The 23,803-nt window shown below is 49.0% G+C and overlaps 2 protein-coding genes across 2 annotated transcripts in view; one reads left to right on the top strand and one right to left on the bottom strand.

Annotated features, from left to right (window-relative positions):
* The window catches only part of necab2 (N-terminal EF-hand calcium binding protein 2), a 31,721-nt gene extending 15,955 nt beyond the window's left edge, over nucleotides 1-15,766 (top strand). The window contains exons 6-13 of the mRNA XM_057052389.1: nucleotides 6,963-7,099; nucleotides 7,977-8,101; nucleotides 9,261-9,340; nucleotides 9,815-9,871; nucleotides 12,565-12,677; nucleotides 13,677-13,754; nucleotides 13,825-13,916; nucleotides 14,096-15,766. Coding sequence (XP_056908369.1) covers nucleotides 6,963-7,099; nucleotides 7,977-8,101; nucleotides 9,261-9,340; nucleotides 9,815-9,871; nucleotides 12,565-12,677; nucleotides 13,677-13,754; nucleotides 13,825-13,916; nucleotides 14,096-14,130 — 717 coding nt within the window. The 3' untranslated portion in view covers nucleotides 14,131-15,766. The remainder of the gene's footprint in view (nucleotides 1-6,962; nucleotides 7,100-7,976; nucleotides 8,102-9,260; nucleotides 9,341-9,814; nucleotides 9,872-12,564; nucleotides 12,678-13,676; nucleotides 13,755-13,824; nucleotides 13,917-14,095) is intronic.
* A 272-nt stretch (nucleotides 15,767-16,038) lies between these two features.
* Nucleotides 16,039-23,351, bottom strand: slc38a8a (solute carrier family 38 member 8a). The gene is made up of 10 exons (XM_057052381.1): nucleotides 23,117-23,351; nucleotides 20,999-21,197; nucleotides 20,319-20,475; nucleotides 19,816-19,920; nucleotides 18,596-18,653; nucleotides 18,225-18,339; nucleotides 17,952-18,099; nucleotides 16,947-17,143; nucleotides 16,812-16,863; nucleotides 16,039-16,503 (listed from the first exon to the last, which is right to left on the bottom strand). Exons 1-10 carry the CDS (start codon nucleotides 23,318-23,320, stop codon nucleotides 16,401-16,403), a joined length of 1,338 nt encoding a protein of 445 aa, XP_056908361.1. The 5' UTR covers nucleotides 23,321-23,351; the 3' UTR covers nucleotides 16,039-16,400.
* Between the last annotated feature and the right edge of the window lie 452 nt (nucleotides 23,352-23,803).

Raw genomic sequence — 23,803 nt, forward strand, 5'->3', positions numbered from 1 at the left:
CACCCGTTGTGTTCCTTGTCTTATCACCATCTGTGCCTGTTCTCGCTCCCCTGCACTTGTGTATTTATGCTGTGCTTCCACTCCTGTCCTTGCTCAGATCCTTTCGTGTCCTGCTGTCCATGACCATGTCTAGATCTCTGTCCTGTGTCTGATTACCGGTACCTGCAAATCTGTAAGTCTGTCGTCCTGTCTGCATTTCCCCTTGTTTTATTCCCCTCGTGCCGTCTTTGTGCTTCTTGTATTCCCACTAATTCTTTAATTTCTTGTTTATTGTTTCTGATCTTGTCAGTTGTATTGCTAATTATGTAATTTAAACCTTTTGTTTTGTAAAATCTACACTATTGACAGTCCTGTTCATCTGCCTGTAGCTAAGAAAACAACTGGAAACCAACAAAAACAAGTTTTAACCACATGAACTCCATTATTCTGGAAAACTCCCCACTTTTCACCCAGGGAATAGACATGCACCACTAACTGTGACCTTTATTAGATCATTAGAAAGTTTTTAAGCTTAAACCTGAAGGTACAGACTGTTCTCCGCAGGACTTAAATCCCTCTTTAGTTTTTGGTGACGTCTCTGGATCTGCAGACCCACCCATGCTGTGTGTTGATGTCATCGCTGCCGTTCACATTCATGTTTAATTTTTAATTGCTTGAAGGTCGTGCTTCTTCACGCACGCATGCACACAATATCGTCAGGCTTACATCACTCATTTTAACATTGCTGTGTTTAAATGGAGAACCTGGAACACAATAGACCTAAAAACACACCTGAGCTTATGTCTTTAGTTTAACCCAGAAAAATTAAATCAGTGTTCTCAGCTCATCTGGTTTAACCAAAGTTACATTTACCCAACACGCCACTGTCATCGACCTACAGTTTGTCACCATCAACATTTGGTCTCTTATTCCAGTTTTGGAGACACTGCTGACACAGCACATACTCTAAAACTGGGAGTCATTATTGTAAATATGGCTGCTCATTTCTTTTCTTTTCTTTTTTTACTGTTTCCTGTGTTCAGACACGATGTACGTTGTTGTGGGATGTGATATCAGTGTGAAGCATGTTTGGTTGTGCATCTACTGGGATCTTTGTGGTTGCAGACAGACATGTGTAACCTCACCATAAAACACTTGGCAGGAGCAGACAGTAATAAGAGTTAGTAGCTGTAACATATCCCTGAAATATGCTGCTCTATACCTACGACGCACTGAAGGGAGGTGGACATGTGGCCTAGGCTCTGCTGTGATGTGTGTGTGTGTGGTGTGTGTGTGAGTGAGAGAGTAAATGAGAGAGAGAGGAGAGATGGAGGGTTGTGTTGTGAGATGAGAGTGTTGACTGATAAGGTTACACCCAGTGCATGAATAATGCAGACACACATAGGAAGAGAGGGAGAGGATATGTGTGCATGAGATAAAAGGAGAAAAATGGGGGATGAGCAATGGATTGAAAGCTGAGCAGAGGGAAGCATCACTGGGATTTTATGTAGAGTGGAGTCTTTAAGATAAGATATAGAATAGAATGCTTTCTTCTTCCAAGCCTTCTGCCAATAACACGTATTTTCTGTTCCGATGATGTTGACGGGGTCTGAAAAATATGATGCTTGATTTTGAGCTTGGTTTCTGTGGCTCTGCACTTTTGTGGATGGAAATCCACCAAAAACCCAAGTATATTATTATTATTATTATTATGTAGATTAACTTCAGTGAAGAAACTGGAATTGAAATTTGGCCGTGTTGCTGAATCCCAGAACAGGAAATGATCTACTCCAGCAGCTTTGCAGCTTTCAATTAAAGTTGTTAAACCGTTAACACAGGCTTGTTACTTGCCCACAAAAATTGTCTAGAAGGCAACAATTAAGGGTTAAATGATTGATATTATTTCATTGACTTGTCACCTTTATTACAGCCCCACACTCGTCACTGCTGAGCCATAAGAACACACGCGCGGCTGTGCACTTTAGAGGATATTATGGGGTGCACCCGTACGAGCCAGAGCCCTAAATGATGTTGCACAAGATTCTCAGTGATGTGTTGATGCTCGCAGTAAAATTAAGATTGTATTTTAGTTGTAAATATGTACGTATGATAGCTAAATTCCCAGTATGAACTGGCCCATCACACAAACGTGGTGGATCCCTGGCTGCAGGAGGTTGTTTCAACACCAGCACGACAAGAACGACGGGATCTTGAGGTTCCATCTTGTGGCTGTAAGTGGGCCCATAAGAGGGATTCGCAGAATGAGCCGCTCTCTCAGGATGTAAGGGTCGCTGCCTGGATATGCTATGCTGCATACTGCCAAGATGCTGTTGCTTAGAAACATATGGCGTGCGGTTGCTATGATACAGTTTTAATTGGCTGATGTGTGAAGCTCCGGGAAGTTGGTGGGGTTTTTAGAAGTAGCGAGGCAGCTGGGGAGCTACGCCTGTGCTTCCAAACGCATCAAAACTGCGTTATCCCACTTTCATCTTCTCAGATAACGAACTGCAGCGGAGAGATTACGCTCCCTCCGAATAGACAAGCCCAACAGACGCCTTTTAAAACAACGACGCTGCACATAAAGGACAGTTTCCATTCGTTGGGTAACATTAGATTGGAATGTGGTGTCAGTTCGTAAAATCGGCATGTTTCACATCTTCAAAGCTGAGTCTCAGTGGGGAAACTGCTAATATACAAAGGCAGTTATAAAATAGTGCAGTAAGCAGGTAATAAAAAATATTGTATTAAAACCAGTTAGAATTGGTTGACGTCTGCGACCCAGGATGCACCGACAGGACACAGAGGCAGGTAGAGGAGGAGTCCCGAGCCTTCACCTCACGAGCATGAACTGGTACACTCGCTTCTTCTAATTTCTCCTTTCAACATGTACAGTGGGACCTCTACTTACGAAATTAATTAGTTCCGGAAGTTGTTTCGTAACCTGAAAATTACGTAAGTAGAGACGCGTTTTCCATGTAAATGCCCTAATCCGTTCCAAGCCCCCAAAAAATTCGGGCATAATTTTTTTTTATAAATCATAAAAAATGCATCAAAACATGTAACAAATACATGTTACGATTAGATTACCGCACAATAAATGTAGGAATTCAGTGCAAGGCTTCTCCAGGAACAAAATGAACTTTATTACAGGCTAATCTTACATTAGCCGTCGTTACTAGCAACGAACGTTAACACTTGTGGTAACACCGCCATCTAATGGACAAACATTCGAACAATAAATCCCGGTTACGGCCATATTCTTTGGCGAGATCAACCAAACGCATCCCTTTTTCATGCTTTTCTATTATTTCTTGCTTCGTTTGTATGGACAAAAAAGCTCCCTTCTTCTTCTTTTTCACTTTTCTCCATCACTTTCCTGGGGTCCATAGCGAATAAAAGTTAAACGAAGACGACGCTGGGACACGCACAAACTTGTGCATATTGACGTCCCTCCTAGCCAATGGGATGACAGGAAAATGCCTTTCGTAAGCTGAGATTTCTTTCGTAACAAGAGGAAATATTTTCCCGTTGAGACGTTTCGTAACCTGAAAATTCCGCATGTAGAGACGTTCGTAAGTAGAGGTCCCACTGTATTGTGGAGCTCTTTGATAATAGCTACATAGAGGAGAACGTACTCATCCATGTACACGACACAAACCCAGAATTTGTGTTTTTAACACGCCAGTAGGAAATGACAAATTCAGAGGTGTGTATGGAAGCCTCCAGTAGCCGATGAGCCTTCTCCCGGGGTTGGAAAACACAAGATGGGCTGGAAAAGAACTCCTGCATCCTGCTGGATGGCGTTCTTCAGTTCGCTTTGGTTCAGTTCACTTCTCCCTGGAGGACAATTTAAAAAGGCGAGTGAGCAGTTTTAGACGACAGCTGCTATATGGTATTATCACGATGGAAATATTTAGTCATGAGGAGTGTGTGCATTGCTACCATAATGATGCGCATAGCCAGGGTCTCCACAAATATAGTAAAAGGCGTTGAGGATGTCCTTGCTAGTCCCGTGTGGTTTTAACTTTCTAGGTACTGTCTCCGAGCATCTCTTTAGGATTCCTCAGCCTGTTATCAACCATATTTCCCAGCTATTTTGAACTCCTCCACGATCGCCACTGACTTCCCCAATTTAATGGTGGCGATTGCTTCAAACTTCTGAGTCTGCGGAGGAGAGAAGGTCACCATCATCTCCCTGGTCTTGTTTACATTGAGCTCAAAAACATGAATCCCTGTTTTACACAGCAATCCAATAAACAGATTATTGCCTCAGTCCGACCATAACAGGACGACCAGAGTGCACGTAAACGCATTAGTCCGACTGATGTCGTATCCGACGTAAACACACGGATATGTGATGGATGGACTTCCTCTGGCCGGTATACACCTTAATCTTAATGCTCCACAACCTACGCATCGTAGCACAACCTATCTATGCATCCTATCTGCACAAGTAGAGCGGATGTTGTGTGAAAGCTGTGCGCTTCTCCGTCTTCCTGTTGTTTGAAATGCAGGTCTGGCCTGCATCGTTTCTAATTCAGGACGTAATATGTCGACCCGAAAAAGAGGACGGAGTCCAATTCTGATCTTGTCTCTGCTTTTTGCCTTTCGGCTTCATCAATTACGAAGCTCCAGCTCTCGCGGGGACAGTTGGCAGCCGAGTGTGACACGGCTGGGACTAAGACGAGCGCCCGTGAATCACATTTAAATCCGAATGCAGCGTCATTCTGTTCATAGCAAGGTAACGGCAACACAAGAAGAGGCCTCTCTGAGACAGGGATCGCGTCAGTTTCACACTTTAATAAAATATGCACGACCGCGTAAAGGGCGTTGACGCTATTAAAGCTAGTACTACCCCAGATACTTGGATAGAAAATTCTCAAGAATAAATAAGTAGTTTCAGCAGATGACAGGCAATATAGGTCCGAGGGTGAAATGTTAAGCGCTGGTGTATCGAGTTTTCGGACAGCTTGTGGCAGGAAGCTGTTCAGCAGTCTGCTGATGGAGCATCTTCTACTGCGGTAGTGCTTCTGGGAGGGTGCTGGGCCATGCTCCTGCAGCACCTTCTGGACAGAGGGAAGAGAGAGACTCCTGTCACCCCTTCTACTACCCTCTGCGGGGCCTTTTTATCTGCAGCACAGCAGCTGGAGAACCAGGTAGAGATGGCATAAGTCAGCAAACTCTCCCTGCCCCCCATCCCCCTGTAGAATGAGGTGAGGCATGTTTGAGTTTTCTCAGGAGCTATAGACTCTGTTGGGGTTGGTTCACAGCCCCTGTGGCCTCTCCCTAAGGGAGTCCAGCATCCAGTGTTAGATGGTAGGGTGATGGGGTAGGGGAGGCCCAGGAGGCCTGTTCCTCAGACCATGGTCCCCACTCAGGAAACAGTGGACTGCAGAATCAGAGATTAATTACTGCCTCAATGAGGGAGTATCTCGGGACCTTGTTCACAAGGGAGGGAAGAATGGATTTGGAGGTTGACAGATGGGTCGGAGCGTTCTGCAGAGCTGTGGATGCCGAGTCGCTCTGTTGTGTGGCTCTGTCTTTCAGTGAAGCTACATTCCAACCCTCAGTTGTGGCCATGACCTTTTGGGGCAAGGACAAGAGCATGAAATCAAGTGGCTGAAATGAGTTTCCTTCATTGGGTTGGCTGGGTAGAGGTAGGGTAGGGTAGGGTAGGGAGACGAGTTCAGCTATCCGAAAGGAGCTCAGCATAGAGCCACTATTGCTCCAGGTTCAGCGGAGCCACTTGAGGTGAGAGACCTCTGATGACCCCGGACACACTGGAGAAATTAGACCTCTCGGCTGGCCTTGGAATGCCTTGAGAGTCCTCCAAAGGAGTTGGAGAAACTGGCTGTGGAGAGGAGAGTCTGGGCTTTCTTGGTGAAGCTGCCACCCCCCTGTAACACAGATAAGCAGCTGGAAGATGGACGGACGGTTGTTGGTTGCTTGATGGGTGCAATAATGACAATAACGAGGGGGTTGTTTATATCTGAGGAAATAGGTGTTTGGGGGGGAGTCTGCGTGATAATTGGAGCCATGGAAACGCAAATATGAAAGAAGCTAATTGGAACACAAGCCAAAAAATGCTGGAAATTGTAACAAAAGCGAACCAAAATAAATAAATGATAACTGGATTCTTACACTTGATCAGGAGCTTGAAATAAAACTCTTATGTTTAAGGGAGATATTGGTGCTAATAACCAAGAAGAATGCTAACTCTCAGGCTGCTAATAGGGCAAAGGTTTTCCTGAATTCAGCTCTGATCATAAGTGTCACAGGCTGAAAGTAGATGCTCGACATCCCAGATGGTCAGTAACATCTGCTGGTAACAAGGTGGGACGCTAAGGGTTAGCTCATATGCTACGACACAGGACAAGACAGCGATTATGTCTGGAAACGGCAACGACTGTCGACACGTTGCTTAAGAATGGTCTGACGATTTATCTGCCCAGCTATGAAGGATACAAAAACCCCGGTGAAGAGGTGGAGAACAGATTGAGGCGGAGAACATTTGTAACAGAAAGCATCAAAGTGCATACAGAGCACAGCTCTGCAAACATTTACACAAGAATCACCTTCTTTGCTTTACTGCTTTAGCCCAAAACAAACCCATATGTTAGCTCCTCTCCTTGGAATAGCCTTTTCCGTGAAATACTTCCTGCTGGGAAGTTCATACCCTGAGTGCAGCGTATGGGGAAAGCTGTCGTTTTCCATAAGGCCGTACGGGCGGAGGCCCTGCAGGTACATCTAGCGGTACAGGCGGCTCTCGGAGAGGAGGGAGGAAGCTCGGCCTGGAACATTTCATTTCATTTATTTAATCCACGACACTAGCGTGGCGGCGTTGCATGTTCCTGTACTGAACCAGGTCCTTTAGATTCATCTGTTTCGCTTATATTAATTGCAATATTCAAACATTTTTCACCTTTGCTACTGCAAATACCAGCGAGGAATGACTTCATGATATAATTGTTTGCTTTCTCTAGGTTTATGAGAAGGGAACCAACGTGGAGCAATTTGTGACTCGGTTCCTGCTGAAAGAATCGGCCAATCAGATCCAGTCTCTCCTAAACTCTGTGGAGAGTGCGGTGGATGCTATTGATGAGCAGCACAGCCAATCTCGGTAAGCCCCTGACGCTGACGCTGTGTATCACGTTGAACTGGTAGGAGGGAGGCTCGGGGCTCACAACAGTCTCCAGGGACCTTGGGTCCAACCTGGAAGCAGAAATGAGCAGGGAGTGATAATCTGTTCAAAGATTGGAGTCTGTGGAGGACTTAACCACTTGCTAAATGGTTTTCTTATAGAGTTGTGTCTCTATATTCGTCTCGATGGCGTACAGCTCTTAGCAGGAGCAGGTGCTACCAATGCAGCCAGCAGTTCTCAGACACATGATTGGGGGGGCTGGGCTAACGATCAGCCGCCCATCAGGTTTGTCTTTAGGATAAATGCCCCGACATCTGGGCCCCGAGGTGTGGAGGGAGCATGGAACATTGGATGGATAAAGGGAGGCAGGTTAGAACCTCAGTCCTGTCAAGCAGCCAACCGATAGCTGCCTTCTGGCCAGAAGGGGAGTCCTCCCCCTCCCCCTTCTCCTCCCCTCACCTCTCTGAATGGCCTTGGTGGCCCAGCCAGAGCCCCGAAAGATCCCCAAATCAGGTGTGCAAAGCTCTTGGTTCACACCCAGAAGGCTGGAGGTGGTCATTGCTGCCGAAGCTGCTTCTAGATACTAATGTCAGCGGTTGGGGAGTTGTAAGTTTCACAGTGCATCTGTTATCAATATTGTCTAGTTTGTGGCTGTTTTTTGGGGGCTTTGTAATCACATTACAAACTGTGGACAAAACAGGTCAGGAAACTGTATTTGAACACTTTTACATTGTAAAGTTGTTACTATTATTGGTTTTTTTCTGCTTCACTCTTCCTTTACCTCCTCCACAACAGTGTTATTACTATTACGAGCCATTGTTTACCTCATTTAAAATGAAACGTTCTATTTTTCTAGTGTTCCGCCTGCTAAGGTGAGCCCGCGGATCTCAGGGAGGCAGAACGAACATAGAGTCCCTGATTACCCCACAAACAACAAGATCAGCCCCAAGGAGGTGTTGAAGACCCTCAACAATGCTTCAGGTGACGTTACGCTTGATCATTATCAGGAATTACAAAGCGTTACGTCAATTTTTAACATCAGAAACAAATACAAACGTCACAGGAATGTAATGACAGCAGCAATCACAGGTCCAGATGCTGCAGCACATCTGGCCCAGCTCACAACAGGAAGTGTGGAGGCCTAATTAAACTGGAGCCTGAAGTGGATTAAACTGGCTACTATCCGGGTAAATAGATGCAAACCCAAAACCCTCCGGACGTCCTTTAGTGTGTAATGGTTGTGCATTAGCCCACATCCTCCAGAACCACAGAGGCATCAGGACGTTTGACGTGGACCAGACTCTCCAAAGAAACCTCTTTAGGACCAGAACGAGCCACCAGCCCCGGAGCAACTGTGAGGAGGGAGATGATGGAGCAGGGAGAAGGAGTCAGGCCGAGAAAATGGCCGTTATGTGTCCGGGCCCAAATACAGCAGAATATTTTAGGATATTTTAGGACTGGCTTGACAAAGACGCAGAGGAGCCGCCTGCTGCCTCCTTCCAGCCTCATCAGCCTCATTCTCTGACCACTTATATAATTGACTGAGACCATTTTAGTTCCATCAAGTGATTACAAAGCTTTTCCTCTCCAGCTGTCTCCATGGTTACAAACTGGATGACTATGTGTATGCGTGCTCTGGGTGGAGGGAAGTAACTCTTAATTGACTGCCTGTTAAAGCTTTTAATCAAGAGTGGGCAGCCCGCACTCCAATTAGCTGTGAGAGAGGGCATTGGGGATGAAGCCAGAGCCGAGGAGAAGACAGGAAGAGGAGAAGGCTGAAAGAGACGGAAACCGTGTTTAATAAGGCTGCGAGGACCTCGGCGCCGTTCTGGACCTCGCTCAAATCCTCCTTCAAGCTGCAGTGCAGTCAATTATTACAGCACAGTATGGTCTAGATCCTCTGAGCTTCTATATGGAATAAACAGAAGATAAAGATGGATTTTGTTCTGTTAAAATGAGTAACTGCTCTTTATTACCAAGGCTTCTTTAGTGGGTCATTTAATACCAAGTGGTAAAACAGTCTGTTGATTGTTTATTGATCCTACATCTATTCATGAAAGGAGGCTAAAACCATCAGTGTGATGCTGGAACTGACGTCAAAGGTTGTGTGTGTGTGCGTGTGTGTGTGTGTGTGTTGCAGGTACTGGGGAGGCGGATAAAGAAGGTCTGGACGATCAGATCAGCCGCTTGGCCAAACTAATTGGAAGACTGGAGGATAAGGTAGGAGTGTTCTGGTCATTTGGGAGAATATTTATATATATATATTTCACTGCATTCTAATTAATGGGAGCCTTGTTTGAACGACCAGTAACGAGACGTGGACCTCCAGCCTCCGTCACAGAGCCTCTGGTCAAGGGTTCCTCCCAATCCTGCCAGTCCTGTTGTGTAGTGTTCCACACCTTCTGTTCTGAATTCCTCCGGGGCGCCGACACCATTGGGCTGATTGAGGCGCCTGATGACTAATCACTTTGATTAGCAGCTGACTTCATGTTGAAGGATTTCAGCACCAAATCACTTTAATGGAGGCGTTTGTGAAGTAGGTCCTCCAGAAGCTGGTTCCAGACGGGTAGAATCGGTCAGAACCGATGATTTTCCAACACAGGACCATCGTGTCACTTCTTTCCCTCCTAAGAATAGAATGACATTAAATGTCTGACTTTAACGTTTCACTCCATTTGCTGCTTTTCCTTTTAGACGTTCTGGTTCGACCTGCACCAGAGGCTAACAGACGCCGATGGCACCGCGAGCGAGGTAAGTCGATGCTGAGTGAATGGAGTAAAAACCCAACCGGGCCTGTCACACTGCGGCGCGCCGCACCTGCCCAGCGAGCAGCCGTCTGCCGGTGCCGGAGGAGGCTGAGAGCGCCGCTGCCCAGGTCGCTTTGCTCTTTCAACACCATTGATTCTCCGGTCAGACGCTCATGTCAAGAAAGACGTCAGATCAGTGGATTTGCTCCACTTCCTCCTGGGGAGGGGGAGCCAGGTTGGTCCTCACGGAGCCTGGCGGAGTTCATTATGGAGCCGGGCCGCTGATCCAGAAGGCCCCCGGGGGTCCGCTGCCTTAAATATTGAGCAGCACAGGAAGTGGAGCTGTTTTGTGTCACGTCTGTGCAGCAGCAGGTCGTCCTGACCTGCAGGACCCCTGAATAACGCTCATCACCTTCTCTCTACAGTCGGGAGGGACGGGGGGGGGCAAGTACACTTAGAATTTACCCTTTAAAGGGGAACAGCAGGTTTGACTGGACTTTTGTTCAAGCTTCACTTTCACAGCGGCGCTCCTCCGTCAGTTTAATAAAGCCGGCCCGGTCCAGCGGTCCTGGGCACCAGACGTCCCTCTGTAATAAGAGCGCCGCACGTTTCGCTTATTACTCGCACCCTCTCCTCCTGCTGTGTGATGGACAGATTCATTTGCTATCAAATGAAGCCTCCTTTCTGTTGCAGAGCTCCAACACACCCCCGTTAGCAAAATATAAACCCCTAATCACCGTTTCTCCGTGCGGGTTCCACTTCCTGCCTCTTGACCTCTGGATTATTCTGCCTCCTCTATAGGGTATGGAAATACCATTATAGGGAGAATATCATATATAATAATATAGAAGTGCGCCAAGTTCAAAATTAAACCCACATTTCCTCATTCTGACAAAATGGGGGGAAGTTATTTTCCCAAATGTATCAAAGATGAAAAACTTTCTAAAGCATTTGGCGGATCTGTATCGATTTAAACCATCGTTCAGTGTTATCGTGCTGTACATTTCTGCCGTCGGATGTTTTCACACCAAAAGGCCGACGGCCGCTGCGGCCGAGTCTCGTAAAATATTTATGTTTCTCTCAGGTGGGCGCGTCGATATTTACAGACATATTCTTTTAAAAAAAAGCTTCTGACCTTTGTTTTCTGACAAATAATCATCACCCATAATGAGCGGGAGAGTAAAACGAGGTGAGAAAGGGAGGGAATGTGGGTTACTGGCCTTTCGCAGTTCCCATGGTAACAGCAGACCCATTTACCCCAGTCGTATTTAGTGGGACGCCACGCGTGTGCTGCCATTTCTACGCACCGTTTCCACTCAGATATGGCGATAAGAGAGTAATAATAACATAATCGTCATGGTAATAACATGTAATAATACTAGTCATGCTGCAGTGATAACAATAATATTGCCTTACAAATCTCTCCCCTCCATCACATGAAAGCAGCATATTAGAGCTTCTGTAGGAAGGTGTTCCAAAGTTGGGGGGGGCAGAAGGGCTAAAACTGCCCCAGCTGCTGCCCCGGTGCCCCCGGATCATGTTGCTGACTGCTGCCATCAGTCAGGTCTGCTGGTACCTGTGAGCAAACCAGTTTCATCCTCTTACTGGGACACGTGTCGGCGAAACGCTGACCGTCGCTATGGCGACGCACTGTAAGACGCTCGTGTCGCCCGTCCGACTGTAGAAAGAAAGAAAGATTCTGAAGCCTTTGAAGCTTCCCTGTCGATAATGAGCAAGAGCAAAGGAGTAAAAAAGAGGTGAGAAAGGGAGTTATGGGAAGACCTGAATGTGGGTTACTGGTCTTTCCCAGTTGCTATGGTAACAGCAGACCAATTTACCCCAGTCGTACTCAGTGGGCTACCACACGTATGCTTAACATACAGCGTTTATTTATATAGTGCAGCTCTGACGGAGGTGTGGGGCTCTGCATGTTTTATTGAGCTCGCTCAGAGGAGGGAGGAGCACAGCAGTGAGTCAACGCCATCACGAAAGAATCAGAAACGCTGGAATAGAAGAAGAAGAAGTTCAACTCAACTCATCCGTCTGTGTTTGACATTCATTAAGAGAAGTTCTAGAATGGGAAGGATCGTGTTGCCCAGGTTGGATCCCGGCTTTTTTGTTCAGGCTGCGTGCCACCCCCCCCCCCCCCTTCCTCCCCTTCCTCCCCCTCCCCCAGCAGACATTGATGGGGTGATGCGGTGCACTTAAGTGCTTTGATCTGCAGTTCAGTGCACACTTCAGTTCTTAAAGTGATATTGGGGAAGGAAATGGAGGTTCCTGGAGTCTCCATGGGAGACGTTCACATTGAGTATCACATTGCTTTGATGCCCGCGTGACGCAACTTTGCTTCCGTCTTAACAAACGGTGATGATGCGTGATGATGCCTCGCTTTAATTGTGAGGCTACGACTCTACCTGCTGCAATTAAAACTGTCAATGTTGTCCTGAATTTGGCATTAAACATGTTACTGGGAAGTTCTGACTAAATGAACCTTCACATCTGTAGATTATTTGGTTTGTGCGACGGGGTTTAACCTTTAATGTGTCTTTAATAGCCAATAACCGGCGTGATAATGGCGAGGCTGTAGTTGCAGGGTGCGACCACTTGGGGGCAGTATTACCCCATTAATGAGCATTAGGTTACTAAATCAAAGTACCGTGAAAACATGGTGTTTTCTCTGCTCCTCTTCCTTCCCAGTCGTTGCTGCTGATCCGTCAGGAGATGGTGGTTTCCCAAAAGAAGCTGGCTGAGTTTTGCGAGGCTCTGAAGCAGTATCTGCGGAACGTGTCCATTCAGAAGGAGTGTTTCCAGTGAGTCCCCCTGCTGCTCCACATCCCCGCGCTGCACCTTGTCTTTTTAAATATTTCATGTGTGATGTGCCGCCGCTTCCCTTTGTCGCCGTCTGCCTCCTTCAGCTTCGCCTCCTCCGGAGTGCCTCATTAGCGCAGTCACATGATCACATTTCTCCATATTCTGTATAATGTGGAGCTTTGTTGGTCTCCCCGTGTCCAGCTCCCCTCTCTTTGGACCTCCCTGCACCAAACACGCTGCAGTGTTTGTGCACGTGTCTGCTTGGGTTGAGATCTGCTGCTGAGCTCCAGTCGGAGAGGAAATGACTGGAAAGATCAAAACGGGCCCGGTGAGGGTTTCTGCCCTTTTCGGCTGCTCCTGTTACATTTGACAGCTGACTAAATGTGATCGGGGCCCAGTCGGTGCCACATCTACAGCAGGGGACAGGCTGAGGACGCAGGCGTGGGACCAGCTGTCCCCAGAGTCTGTCCGTCACCCTCCCAACCCGGCCACTCAGCAGGGGGCCAGAGGAGCCAGCTCTGCTGAGGAGGAAGCTGGTGGCTCCAACCTTCCCTCCGTGGTCCAACAGGCAGATTTAAGCAGAAAGCTCAACAGAAGGGAAACGTCCCCCCCCCCGTCCCCCCAAAAGTCCCCCACTGAGGCGAAATGTCCATTAGAACTGAAGAAAACAAGCAGCAGCCAGATGGAGTCATCGCATGAGGAAAACTCCAGTAGAACCAGACCCCCGCCCCCCCGGGCTTTATCAGACCACCTCCTGGTCTGGAGGCCGGTGCTGTGTCCGCTGTCCCCCGTCCTGCTGCAATCTGCTGCTTTGATGTATTTATTTCTCTTTTTTAACGCAGCAGCTGTTTGTCCAGAGAGGTTCTGGCCCCCCGACACACGGAGTTGGTGACTCCTGTCCTAAATTCGGTCCAATCGTAGCGTTTTGTCTCCCTCTCTGTCCCTCACGTCTCCAAGTCCTCCTGTCTGACCCTGGTCCTCGTCCTCTTCCTCCCCAGTGTGACCGCCGTGCGCCTCCCGGACGGTTTGTCCTTTGTGATCTACGAGTTCTGGACTGGACACGAGGAGTGGAAGCAGTGAGTCCTCATTGTTTTGGACTTCCTGGCGCCGGCAGATCTTTGATTGACAGCTGCTGCTTTGTTCCAGGCACCTGCAGTCGGCTCCCACGAAAACCTTCCAGCACGTGAAGGTGGACGCTCTGGGCCAACCGGAGGCCGTCTCCTCCGTCGCCGTTCCAGGTAACCCCCCATCCGCACTCTTTTATCCTCACAATCCTGATTTGGCCATTTTTATTCCTCTTTTTCGGGTTTTTCTTTGCTTCTTCATGACGGCACCCCTGCGTCAGCCTGTCTCATTAGCTACATTAGCGTTAGCATTCCGGGGGTTCTAACCGCCTCCCTTCTGTCTGCCTCTGCAGCCGCCTGGTGTAGCGTCAACAGGGACTCGGAATGAAGAACGCTCCCGAGCACCTCCTCTGCAAGCCCCCCCCCCGCCCCAGTGTCCCGTACATGTTTACAGCGTCCAGACGAAAGGTCCCGCCTGCTGTGAAAGCGCCCTTCGACCCCCGTTAACCTCCCCATGTAGTCGTTTGCTGGCTGACCACGGTCGCTCTCCAGAGCTTTTATGTAGCAGCGGCGCCCTGTCTGCGTTTCCTTTGATGCTCATTGTTACTTTGAAAATGAATGTAGCTTCTATTTGAGTTGCACACGGGAGATCGCCCCCCCCTCCTCCTCTCGCCTGAAGTAGCCGGAGAATCGGTTCGTTTCGCCGTCGCCGCCTCCGCTTCACACGCGCCTGTTTGTGGTAACCTGGTAACCCGGTAACCTGGTCTACTGTCCCCGGTTCTGCTCTTCTGAACCTGCCCTTTAGTCCCCCCGCCCAGAGGTGAACTTTGACCTTTGAGAAGAATAGAAGGGAGACGGTGGGATGAGCGGCTGGATTGGAACCTCCAGATATGTGGACATATGCTAGTTAGCACGTAGCTGCAGCCATCCAGACGCTCTCCTCCCTTTGTTTCTCTTTCTCGGCCGCAGCGAAGTGATCAATCAAGGTTTAAGAGGATAAACTCTACCCCTCTGTCACGTGACGCTTGGTCATGTGACTTCAGGAGAGGAACAAACAGGGGCGTGTGAGCGCAGGAGCTGTTGCATCAGCATCAGTGCGTTTCTCATGGGTTCTCTTCAGTCTTTGTGCCGTTTTTGGTTTTTCGCGCCTTCCTTTCGGAGGTCGAGCGGGTTTTTCCCGAACCGTAGTTCCGCCGCACCGTTCAGATTCCCAACGATCCGGTTGAAGCGCGTGGCCTCTGCTAAATCCCGTTCAGAGAGGCGACCGATCCAAAAGCACAATGTAAAAACAGTGACTTTGTGATTGATCAATATCCAGTGTTAGAAGTTGATGAGTGTGATGCCGTCGTAGCTCGATATTCTTACTCTTATTATCGTTTGTTTGGTGCTGGATGACTCCTAAACTGTCCTTTGGGTCGTGCACTGACCTTTTCCCCCTCGGTAGCGTGGCAGTAGATGTGAAACTAGCTGTTGATCCGTGCGGTGTCACTGGTTAAAGTACTGGTTCTGTTAGAGCTCAAACTGGGCTGCCAACTCCTCTTCTCTGGGGGCAGGTTCTTCAATCAGCTGTCCGACCCTTCCTGTCCTCCTCCCTCCTCCATCACCGACCTCGGCTTCATCACCACAATGACAGTTATGCCTCCGCCAAACATCGCCGGTTGCCTGGCAACAGGAGAGTCGGCAAACAGACCTTTAGAGCCTTTTCTTGATTGCATCCGACTAAACTTCTGTTGTACGTTTCCATTCTTTTCCAGCTGGAGTGCATGTTAGTGAATGTTTAATACTCCTCTGCTGTAGTTTTAGGGCACGTTACTCTGTAATCGGTCTCATGCTCCTCCTTTCTTTTCTAGTATTGCTACAAAGGAGAGAGAGAAATATAAGAATTTTCTGGTAATCTTTGGATATTAATGTACGTTTGGGTAAAGAACCCTGAGACTTACTGCAGGGATGGAAGTATTGTCTCCTGTCTTTTAAGAGATTCTAGGAAATGTAGAGTGACATGAAATAAAGCAATGAAACCGGAACATGGCTGCCTCTTTGTAACGCGTTAGCATCATGCTACATGTCCTTCCGTTAGAGACGCTCCTCTTTCCTCTTAAAAGTCCAAATTCTCTGTTCGTGAGTTTGTCCAAACTGACCTTTTTCAACAAGTTTAATTTCTGTTGTGAAGTTTTGACAAATCGGCATCAATTATTGCTCCGAAAAACCAGCTCTTCTTTAGCATTGAAGCACAACAACACAAAATGAGTGACTGGGAAATGTCGTCGTCCATCAAACACGCAGCTACGTTGGGGAATCCGTTCATATAAAATCCATTTATTCAGTTTTGTGTTTGTCAGCAGGTTCACGCGCAGGTGATCAGGTGATCAGGTGATCAGGTGATCAGGTGGAGCGTGTAAAGGTTAAAAGATGGAGTGTTTACTCTCCCACAAATGTACAGTAAATATGGTTAAACAGTTTTTATCCTCATGGTTCCATCTTGTTTAGCGTAGCTGCTAATGACACGATGAACAAGGTGAGACGGAAGCAGGTGTGAGGAGCTCCTGGACCAGGGTCAGGTGGAGCTCCTGGACCAGGGTCAGGTGGAGCTCCTGGACCAGGGTCAGGTGGAGCTCCTGGGTCAGGTGGAGCTCCTGGACCAGGGTCAGGAGGACACCTTCAGATCTTCCCCAGTATCTGCATGATGGTGATGGTGGTGCTCTGGCCGAAGATGAAGGCTCCGCAGACCAGCGTGAAGGCCCCCCAAAGGGTGAGGATCACTCTGGGAACACAAAAAACGCTTCATCCATCACTTCAGGTATGACCTGTCGCCATGGCGACCAGTCCACCGCCTGGGGCCGCAGCCGCCAATAAAGTCAACACTCATCAGAACCAGGAGCCTGTCCCTAGTGACCAAAGGTGACAGAACGTGGTCTATGTTGAGCCACGTGACCCTCCAGGGTCTCCAGGTGTCTGTGGATACCGGGTACGATAATGGCGGCCGCAAACTGGCGAGAACAGGCGTCGCCTCTTCACACCTCTTCATCCCCTCAACCCTGGAACGGTGGAAGGTGCTTAGGTTTATCTTACCTGGTCCTCCAGGCCACTGGTTCCGACTGCATGGCGAACATCAGACAGAGTCCTGTTCAAATGCAACACAGCGTTTGAGCGGCGCCGAAGGGGGCGGAGCTGACGAGGACGTTGGGCTGACGTGCGAGCAAACACCTGGGAAGATGAAGATGAAGAAGGCGCTGACGCCTCCGATCACGCTGATGATCTTGCTGATGTCCGGCACAAATATGGCGAAGAGCAGCGTCACCGTGATCCACAACACCGTCACAACGTAGCGGCTCCGACTCTCCAGCGCCGACACGCCCACGCACGGACGCCAGCGCCTCAGCAGGTGGTCCTGGATGACGGACCTGGCGGGGAGCAGGAGGAGGGGGCGGGGCTTCATAAACAGAGGGTAACTGAATATTCAGGGGATTTGTATTGTTGCACTGTACAAAGGCAGGAGTGGTTCCCCATGACCCTGGCCCATGACCCTGACCCATGACCCATGACCCTGGCCCATGACCCTTACCTGACCCATGTCCCTGATCCATGACCCTAACCTGACCCATGTCCCTGGTCCATGACTCTAACCCTGACCCATGACCCTAACCCTGGCCCATGACCCTAACCTGACCCATGACCCTAACCCTGGCCCATGACTCTAACCTGACCCATGACCCTAACCCTGGCCCATGACCCTAACCTGACCCATGACCCTGGCCCATGACCCTAACCTGGCCCATGACCCAGGCCCACGTCTCTGGCCCCAAGACCACACACAGCTTCTTATGCTCTGTTGGTCACTCTCTTTCTGCCAAGTGGCCCCGGGCCACCAAGGTATAGACTCTACCAGACTGGTGAAGCTGGACTGTGGTACCTGGAACCAAGGTGGTCCAGCAGGTCCTCCATTATTGGACTGCCTGTCTAAAGATGCTGGATCAGATTGACCTCTGTGGAATTTGGAGGCCAACATAAACTCAAACCCGTTCTCGTGCTCCTTCAACCGCCCCTGAACCATTTTAGCTTCATGGCCGGGAGCCACTGAACAAGGTCAAAGGCTGTTCCTGGTCTACAGCGGCGTGGAGGTGGGTGATACCACGGCAGCACCACAGTTCACTATTGGTGACCTCTGTAGACCGCTAACACTAGCGACACCGGTGATGCCGTCCTTCTGACCTTCCCAGCAGCAGGACGATGGGATAGATGGTGATGAGGGACACGGCGAACAGCAGCCTGGCGATGATCATCACCACGTCATCGCTGGAGTAGGACATCAGGACATCGGCCTTCACCTCCTTCCCAAAGGTCAGGTACCCATAAACGCCTGACGGGAACCAAGAACCACAATATAAACAACCAAGTCTGTCCGTCCATCTGTCCGATGATGGTTGGCAGTATCTGTATGTGTGTGTGTGTGTGTGTGTGTGTTCTGGGAGACAACAGACCCACCTGTGAGTGAGTAGATGATCAGGCAGACGATCATGGAGATCACACAGACCAGGATCCAGTGGGAGAGCCGCTGGTTCTCCATGTTGCTGTAGATCGTGATCGAAGCTTCGTGACACTGAGCGACAGGATTTTATGTCAATCGGGAGATGAAACTCGGCTACGTTTAAACCGTCCATATCGCAGCTAACAAACGTATCTATTAGCTAAAGCTAAAGCTAAATGTCCTCTGGAATACCGAGAAAAACCGAGCGGGAGCCACATCAGGCCGGACTAACGGTCATCTGGTGCCGGATCCTCCCAGACTCCAGCTACCATCCTGCCTCAAATGAATCACATGTTCTGTTAAAATGTATTTTTAATGTGAGACTTACTTGGAAACCGAAGCAGATGGTGGGAATGACAGTAAAGGTGGAGGCCCAGGAGCTCATCCTGCACACAGGAGCACATTCAAAAGTCATCTGGAGCACAAAAAGAGCAAATTCAAGCACTAAACTAGCTAATAGCAAACTCATCTGATCAATAACCCCTAGAGACCCCCGTCCTGAGGCTAACTCAGCAGGTTATCGGTGTCACCACGGTGGTCTTGGTGAGACCCTCCTCCAGCTCCTGGATGTCGAGTCTTTGGCCTTCTACCTAAATATTCACCTTCTGTCCTCTGGACATGTCCAAACCATCTCTCTCTGGTCCCACTCTGACTCTCCCTCTGGTGTCCTCACTCCCAAAGAGAACCTCAACAGCTTCACACCAACGCTGGTCCTGCCACCATCTTGCCACCTTCCTGTCCACCGTGACATTCCCGTTCACTCGCGTTCCAGACTTCCTCCCACAGGACCACACTTCCTGTCTCAGCACCCTGTCGTCGGCTCTCCAGAGCTACAAAAGCCCGGCCCAACTCTCTGTGACCTCCTCTGCACTTCAGTGGGTGCAGTCGACCTTTAACCTCACACCACAACGATCCAGAAAGAAGTTAGCCAGCGAGCTAGCAGCCACAGACCCAGAAAGAAGTTAGCCAGCGAGCTAGCAGCCACAGATCCAGAAAGAAGTTAGCCAGCGAGCTAGCAGCCACAGAACCAGAAAGAAGTTAGCCAGCGAGCTAGCAGCCACAGCTAAACGAACGGCAGCGAGTTTATGCCTCACTATTGTTGAATATTCTGCTTTCGGAGCGCCTCAGAGGGACCACGAGCACTAATGCTGGTGCACGTGGCCAACGGTCAACGGGCTCGTGGAGCAACAGTCAGTCGCTCCGCAGCTTAAATCCCCGTCTTGTCCGTGAACTTTGGTCACGCCGGTCCAATAATTCTTGGCCGAACTGGGTCACGACTGGTCGCTGCTTGTGAAGCTTCTGCTTCCAGGTCAGTGACATCTCAGCTAAATGTAGCGCACGTGCAGATCACACAGGTCCAGGCGAGCACGTGCACGTTAATGCACTTCTTGTATGGCTCGTCAGCTTAAATCCTCTGTAGCTGCTACAATTCTGCCGAACTCCTTGTTCTTCTCCTTTCTCTCACCTAGTTACCATCTAAGCAACTCATAACCAACAATAATGTTCTGCCCACCCTGTTTTTGGTGTAATCTGGTGTGGAGTACGTACCCGCTGCTGTAGGAAGGGCTGATATGGACCACAGCAGATGGTGTGTTGTGGTATTTGATGACGATGGCGATGGTCATGTAGGTCGCAGCTAGCGTACCAAGAACACTGAAAAAGAGCAGAACCCAAAAGTGCAGAAGGGGTTTTTTACATAGAAAATGTGAAGTAAGTGTTTATTTTCTGGTAAAATATCACTAAACTCTTTCACGAATCTGAAACTTTAAAGAGAACATGTTAATTGTCAGCCTTGACGTGGCAGAAATCTTGGGCGAGAGGCAGGAGACGAGGTGTGAACGAGAGCCAACAAGGAGGTTGGATGTTGTGGAGGTCACTGAGGTCAAATATGGGCGTCGTTAGAGAGGACGTGAAGGTTGTGTGAGATAAGAGGACGGATGGATGGTGCAAATCACGAATTAAGGGGAGGTTTGGAGCCCGAACCCTCCCGGCAGACCCCCCCCCCAGGCTGCCCCCCCCCCCCAGCTGTGCCTGTGGTGTTCAATGCTGACCTGCTGTATTTCTGGACAGAGATTTCTTTGTGGATGGACATCGGTAAGATGAGGAGGCCACAGAGCAGCACGAGAGCAAAACGCTGGTCTGTGTAGAAATGATACGGCCGCTCCGACTCTGGAGAACCGGTCAGCAGCTCGTACAGGGTGCCACACACTGAAACACACACACACACACACACACACACACACACACACACACACACACACACACACACACACACAGGTGTAAAATAGTCCCACACTTCCTGTAGCGCTCCCCTCCCTGTTGCTACCTACATCTCTATCTACAGTTTCCCTCTGCCACTAACACAGAAGCAGGGTTTCTTCACTTGGGTCTGGATCACAAGGCCAGCAGCACCGCTGCCAAGTCCAAGTAGAACCAAACCTTTAGAACTCCTCCCAGGACTGGCGGGGGACAGAAACCGGGCCCTGCTGACTAAACTATTCCCTCCTGTTGAAGTACCAGGAGCAGGAAATGGAAGAAGACCTCGACAGGGATGAATAACCACCACTGAACTGGGCGGTTGAGTTTAAAAACCATGATACAATAACAGCATCATGTGGAGTGATCCGATTAGATCATGGTGATCTACTAGATGTGGACTCCAGGGTGTCATGGAGCAGAGGAGAGCACGCTGACGGGTTACGTGAAGGAATCGAGCGACTCGTGAACTCACGCTTTCCCAGCTGGTCGTCCATGATCACGAGAAAGGCCACAGATATCATGAAGAGGTTGAAGATGAAGCAGATCTCACACAGGTGACCGATGGCCAACCCGCACATCTCCCTCACCACCGCCTGGTAAGTGCACCGACCACTGACGGATGAGGAGTAACCCAGGATGACCAGACCACTGACCAAGAACACCAGGGAGGCCTGAGGTGATGAAGGAAAACAGAGCTACACACACGATTATGATGTGAGAGGTGTTGCCTGGGCAGGCGCACAACGTGAGGGGCTGCTAGTTAGTGCTGGTTGGTGATGGTTAGTGGTGGTGGTGGTTGGTGGTGGTGATGGTTAGTGCTGGTGCTGGCTGGTGGTGGTGGTGGTGGTTAGTGCTGGTGGTGGTTAGTGGTGGTGGTGGTTAGTGCTGGTTAGTGCTGGTGGTGGTTAGTGATGGTGCTGGCTGGTGGTGGTTGGTGGTGGTTAGTGGTGGTTAGTGCTGGTGGTGGCTGGTGGTGGTGGTGGTTAGTGATGGTGGTGGTTAGTGCTGGTGGTGGTTGATGATGGTGGTGGTTAGTGCTGGTGGTGGGTGCTGGTGGTTAGTGCGGGTAGTGGATAGTGATGGTGGTGGTTAGTGGTGGTTAGTGCTGGTGGTGGGTGGTGGTGGTTAGTGCTGGCGGTGGTTCGTACCGGTGGTGGTTAATTGGTGGTGGTTGTTAGCAGGTGGTGGTTAGTGCTGGTTAGTGCTGGTGGTGGTGGTGGTTAGTGGTGGTGTTAGTAAATAGAGGTAACCCACCTTTTACACAAGTATTTGCATTTAATGCTAAATGTAACATTTTCAACACCTTGAGGCAAATATTTCACGTTTACTCTGCTAGAAATTTTGAATATTTCTCCGGGTCGTGCTGGTAAAGATGGAATACGAGGCTTCACCCACACGGTCGTTAGTTGAATCTCCAAATGTCAATCAGTCATTTTAGAATTTGAGGTTTTAATTAGAATTAGAGAATCACCTGTGAAATGTGACTTAAAGCCTTTTGAATTCTTCTAACTGGGGCTCCCAAGTGACACTTTGAGGTCGGTCCGACCAGCCGGTCCAACCAGTCGATCCGACCAGTGAAGGAAATCTGCTGATCTGTACCTTTAATCTCCTCTGGTGAGGTCAGACTGTTGTGGGATCAAAACCTGCTCCTACTTCTACAAATGTTGAATAAACTCAACTTTCTTTTCCTTTTGAGGAGTTTTTCCGCTCCACCAACGAGCACGAAGGTTCTCGATCAGGTGACAACACAAACCTGCCGTCACAGGTAAAACCGATTCATCGCTGCTGGTTTACTCATAAAACACGAATCAAAATAGGACAAAAAGCTTTCGATTTCTTTCTAACTGCATTCACCCTCTCATTCACCCTCTCATTCACCCATGCTCATCATTACTCAGCTTTCTGAGGTTACCATGGTGATTAATTATAGGTAATAAGTGATAATTACACCTGCTTCTCTAACTTCTCCTCATCTCGTATATCCGAGTTAACATCGATTTATTGCGCAATAATACCGCTCCAGGGTTCATTTAAAAACTCTGCGTCCTTATACAGTATCAATACTCTATAATATAATTATAAAATCCAAGAAAATTAGCTACAATCCTACAGAATATTTAGGGATGTTTTTAAATTTGCATCTCTCGCTGTGATGCAGGAGGTAGAAGATAAAGTGTTACACGTGTGACATGTGTGACATGTTAACGATAATAATAACGATAATAATAACGATAATAATAGTAGTTGGTGCCGATTTTTCTAAATCCTCGTTTTCTATTCACATCTAACTAAAACTGATTCATTTGGTGGCTGAAATAAAAGGAAAAATCTGATTAAGAGTAAATAATCATCTAAAAATCATGTAAATATCTGAATTACTGACACATTACTGGTGGGAGTAAATCCACGTAAACCTTAGCAGAGGTCTCCTTTCCTTGGCGGAGGAGATGTTTCTCTATCTTTTAGCCAAGAGCATCAGAACAGGACTGACCCGGGTCCAACAGGTCCAACTACAACATTTTCCAGTTTCAGGAGCATTTCGAAGCGGTTTCGGCTCCGCTAACACACAGAAATATTAGCAAATGCCCACCAGCTCCACGGCAACGGCATTGTGGATCCCTCCAGCTTTGGCGAAGGCCCAGGGGAAGTTGAGGAGTCCGGCGCCCAGAGCCGACTTCAGGAGGATGAAAATGGCCCCCAAGGAGCCGAGTCTCGGTCCGGCGCTCAGGCACAGCGAGGATTTGGGGGCGGCTGATGCCAGCAGGCTGATGCTGTCTCTGGCCAGCTCCTCCATGCTGAGGACACTCTGGTGGGACAGGAGCAAAGCTCTGAGCGGACAGGGTTACAGGGAGGGGGGTCCGGGGGGTGGGGGGCGCCTTAAGCTGCTCAACAGAAACACGGGAACAGAATTTAGCTGTCCGGGACGGGAGCGCTAAGCTCTGGTGACTGGACTGACTGGGATGGACAGGGAACTTACAGCAACAGGCGGATTTCAATGATGAATCCGACCGAACGGAGGGAAGAACCTGACTGACGTCCACGTTTCACCTCGTGCACAGAGTCCAGGAGAGATGGAGATGCTCTGCTGCTACTGAGGAGCCCAAGATGGACCAGGAAAATACCCCCCAACCTGCAACCAGCACCAGCCTGACCCACTGATACCAGCCAGGATGGCTGTAGCCCATCTTCTTCAGGGTCAGAGATGGTGGTCTCCTGCTGTAGCCCATCTTCTTCAGGGTCAGAGATGGTGGTCTCCTGCTGCTGTAGCCCATCTTCT

Source organism: Takifugu flavidus, chromosome 13, assembly GCF_003711565.1.
Source record: "Takifugu flavidus isolate HTHZ2018 chromosome 13, ASM371156v2, whole genome shotgun sequence".
Classification (NCBI taxonomy): domain Eukaryota; kingdom Metazoa; phylum Chordata; class Actinopteri; order Tetraodontiformes; family Tetraodontidae; genus Takifugu; species Takifugu flavidus.

Excerpts from the sequence above, each read along its gene's own strand:
- slc38a8a (XM_057052381.1), bottom strand. The coding sequence starts at position 23,320 with ATGGAGGAGCTGGCCAGAGACAGCATCAGCCTGCTGGCATCAGCCGCC. Across the intron at positions 18,654-19,815 it reads AGCCCTTCCTACAGCAGCGG|GATGAGCTCCTGGGCCTCCA; the intron begins GTACGTACTCCA and ends TCCTGTGTGCAG. Across the intron at positions 17,144-17,951 it reads ATCGTCCTGCTGCTGGGAAG|GTCCGTCATCCAGGACCACC; the intron begins GTCAGAAGGACG and ends GCTCCCCGCCAG.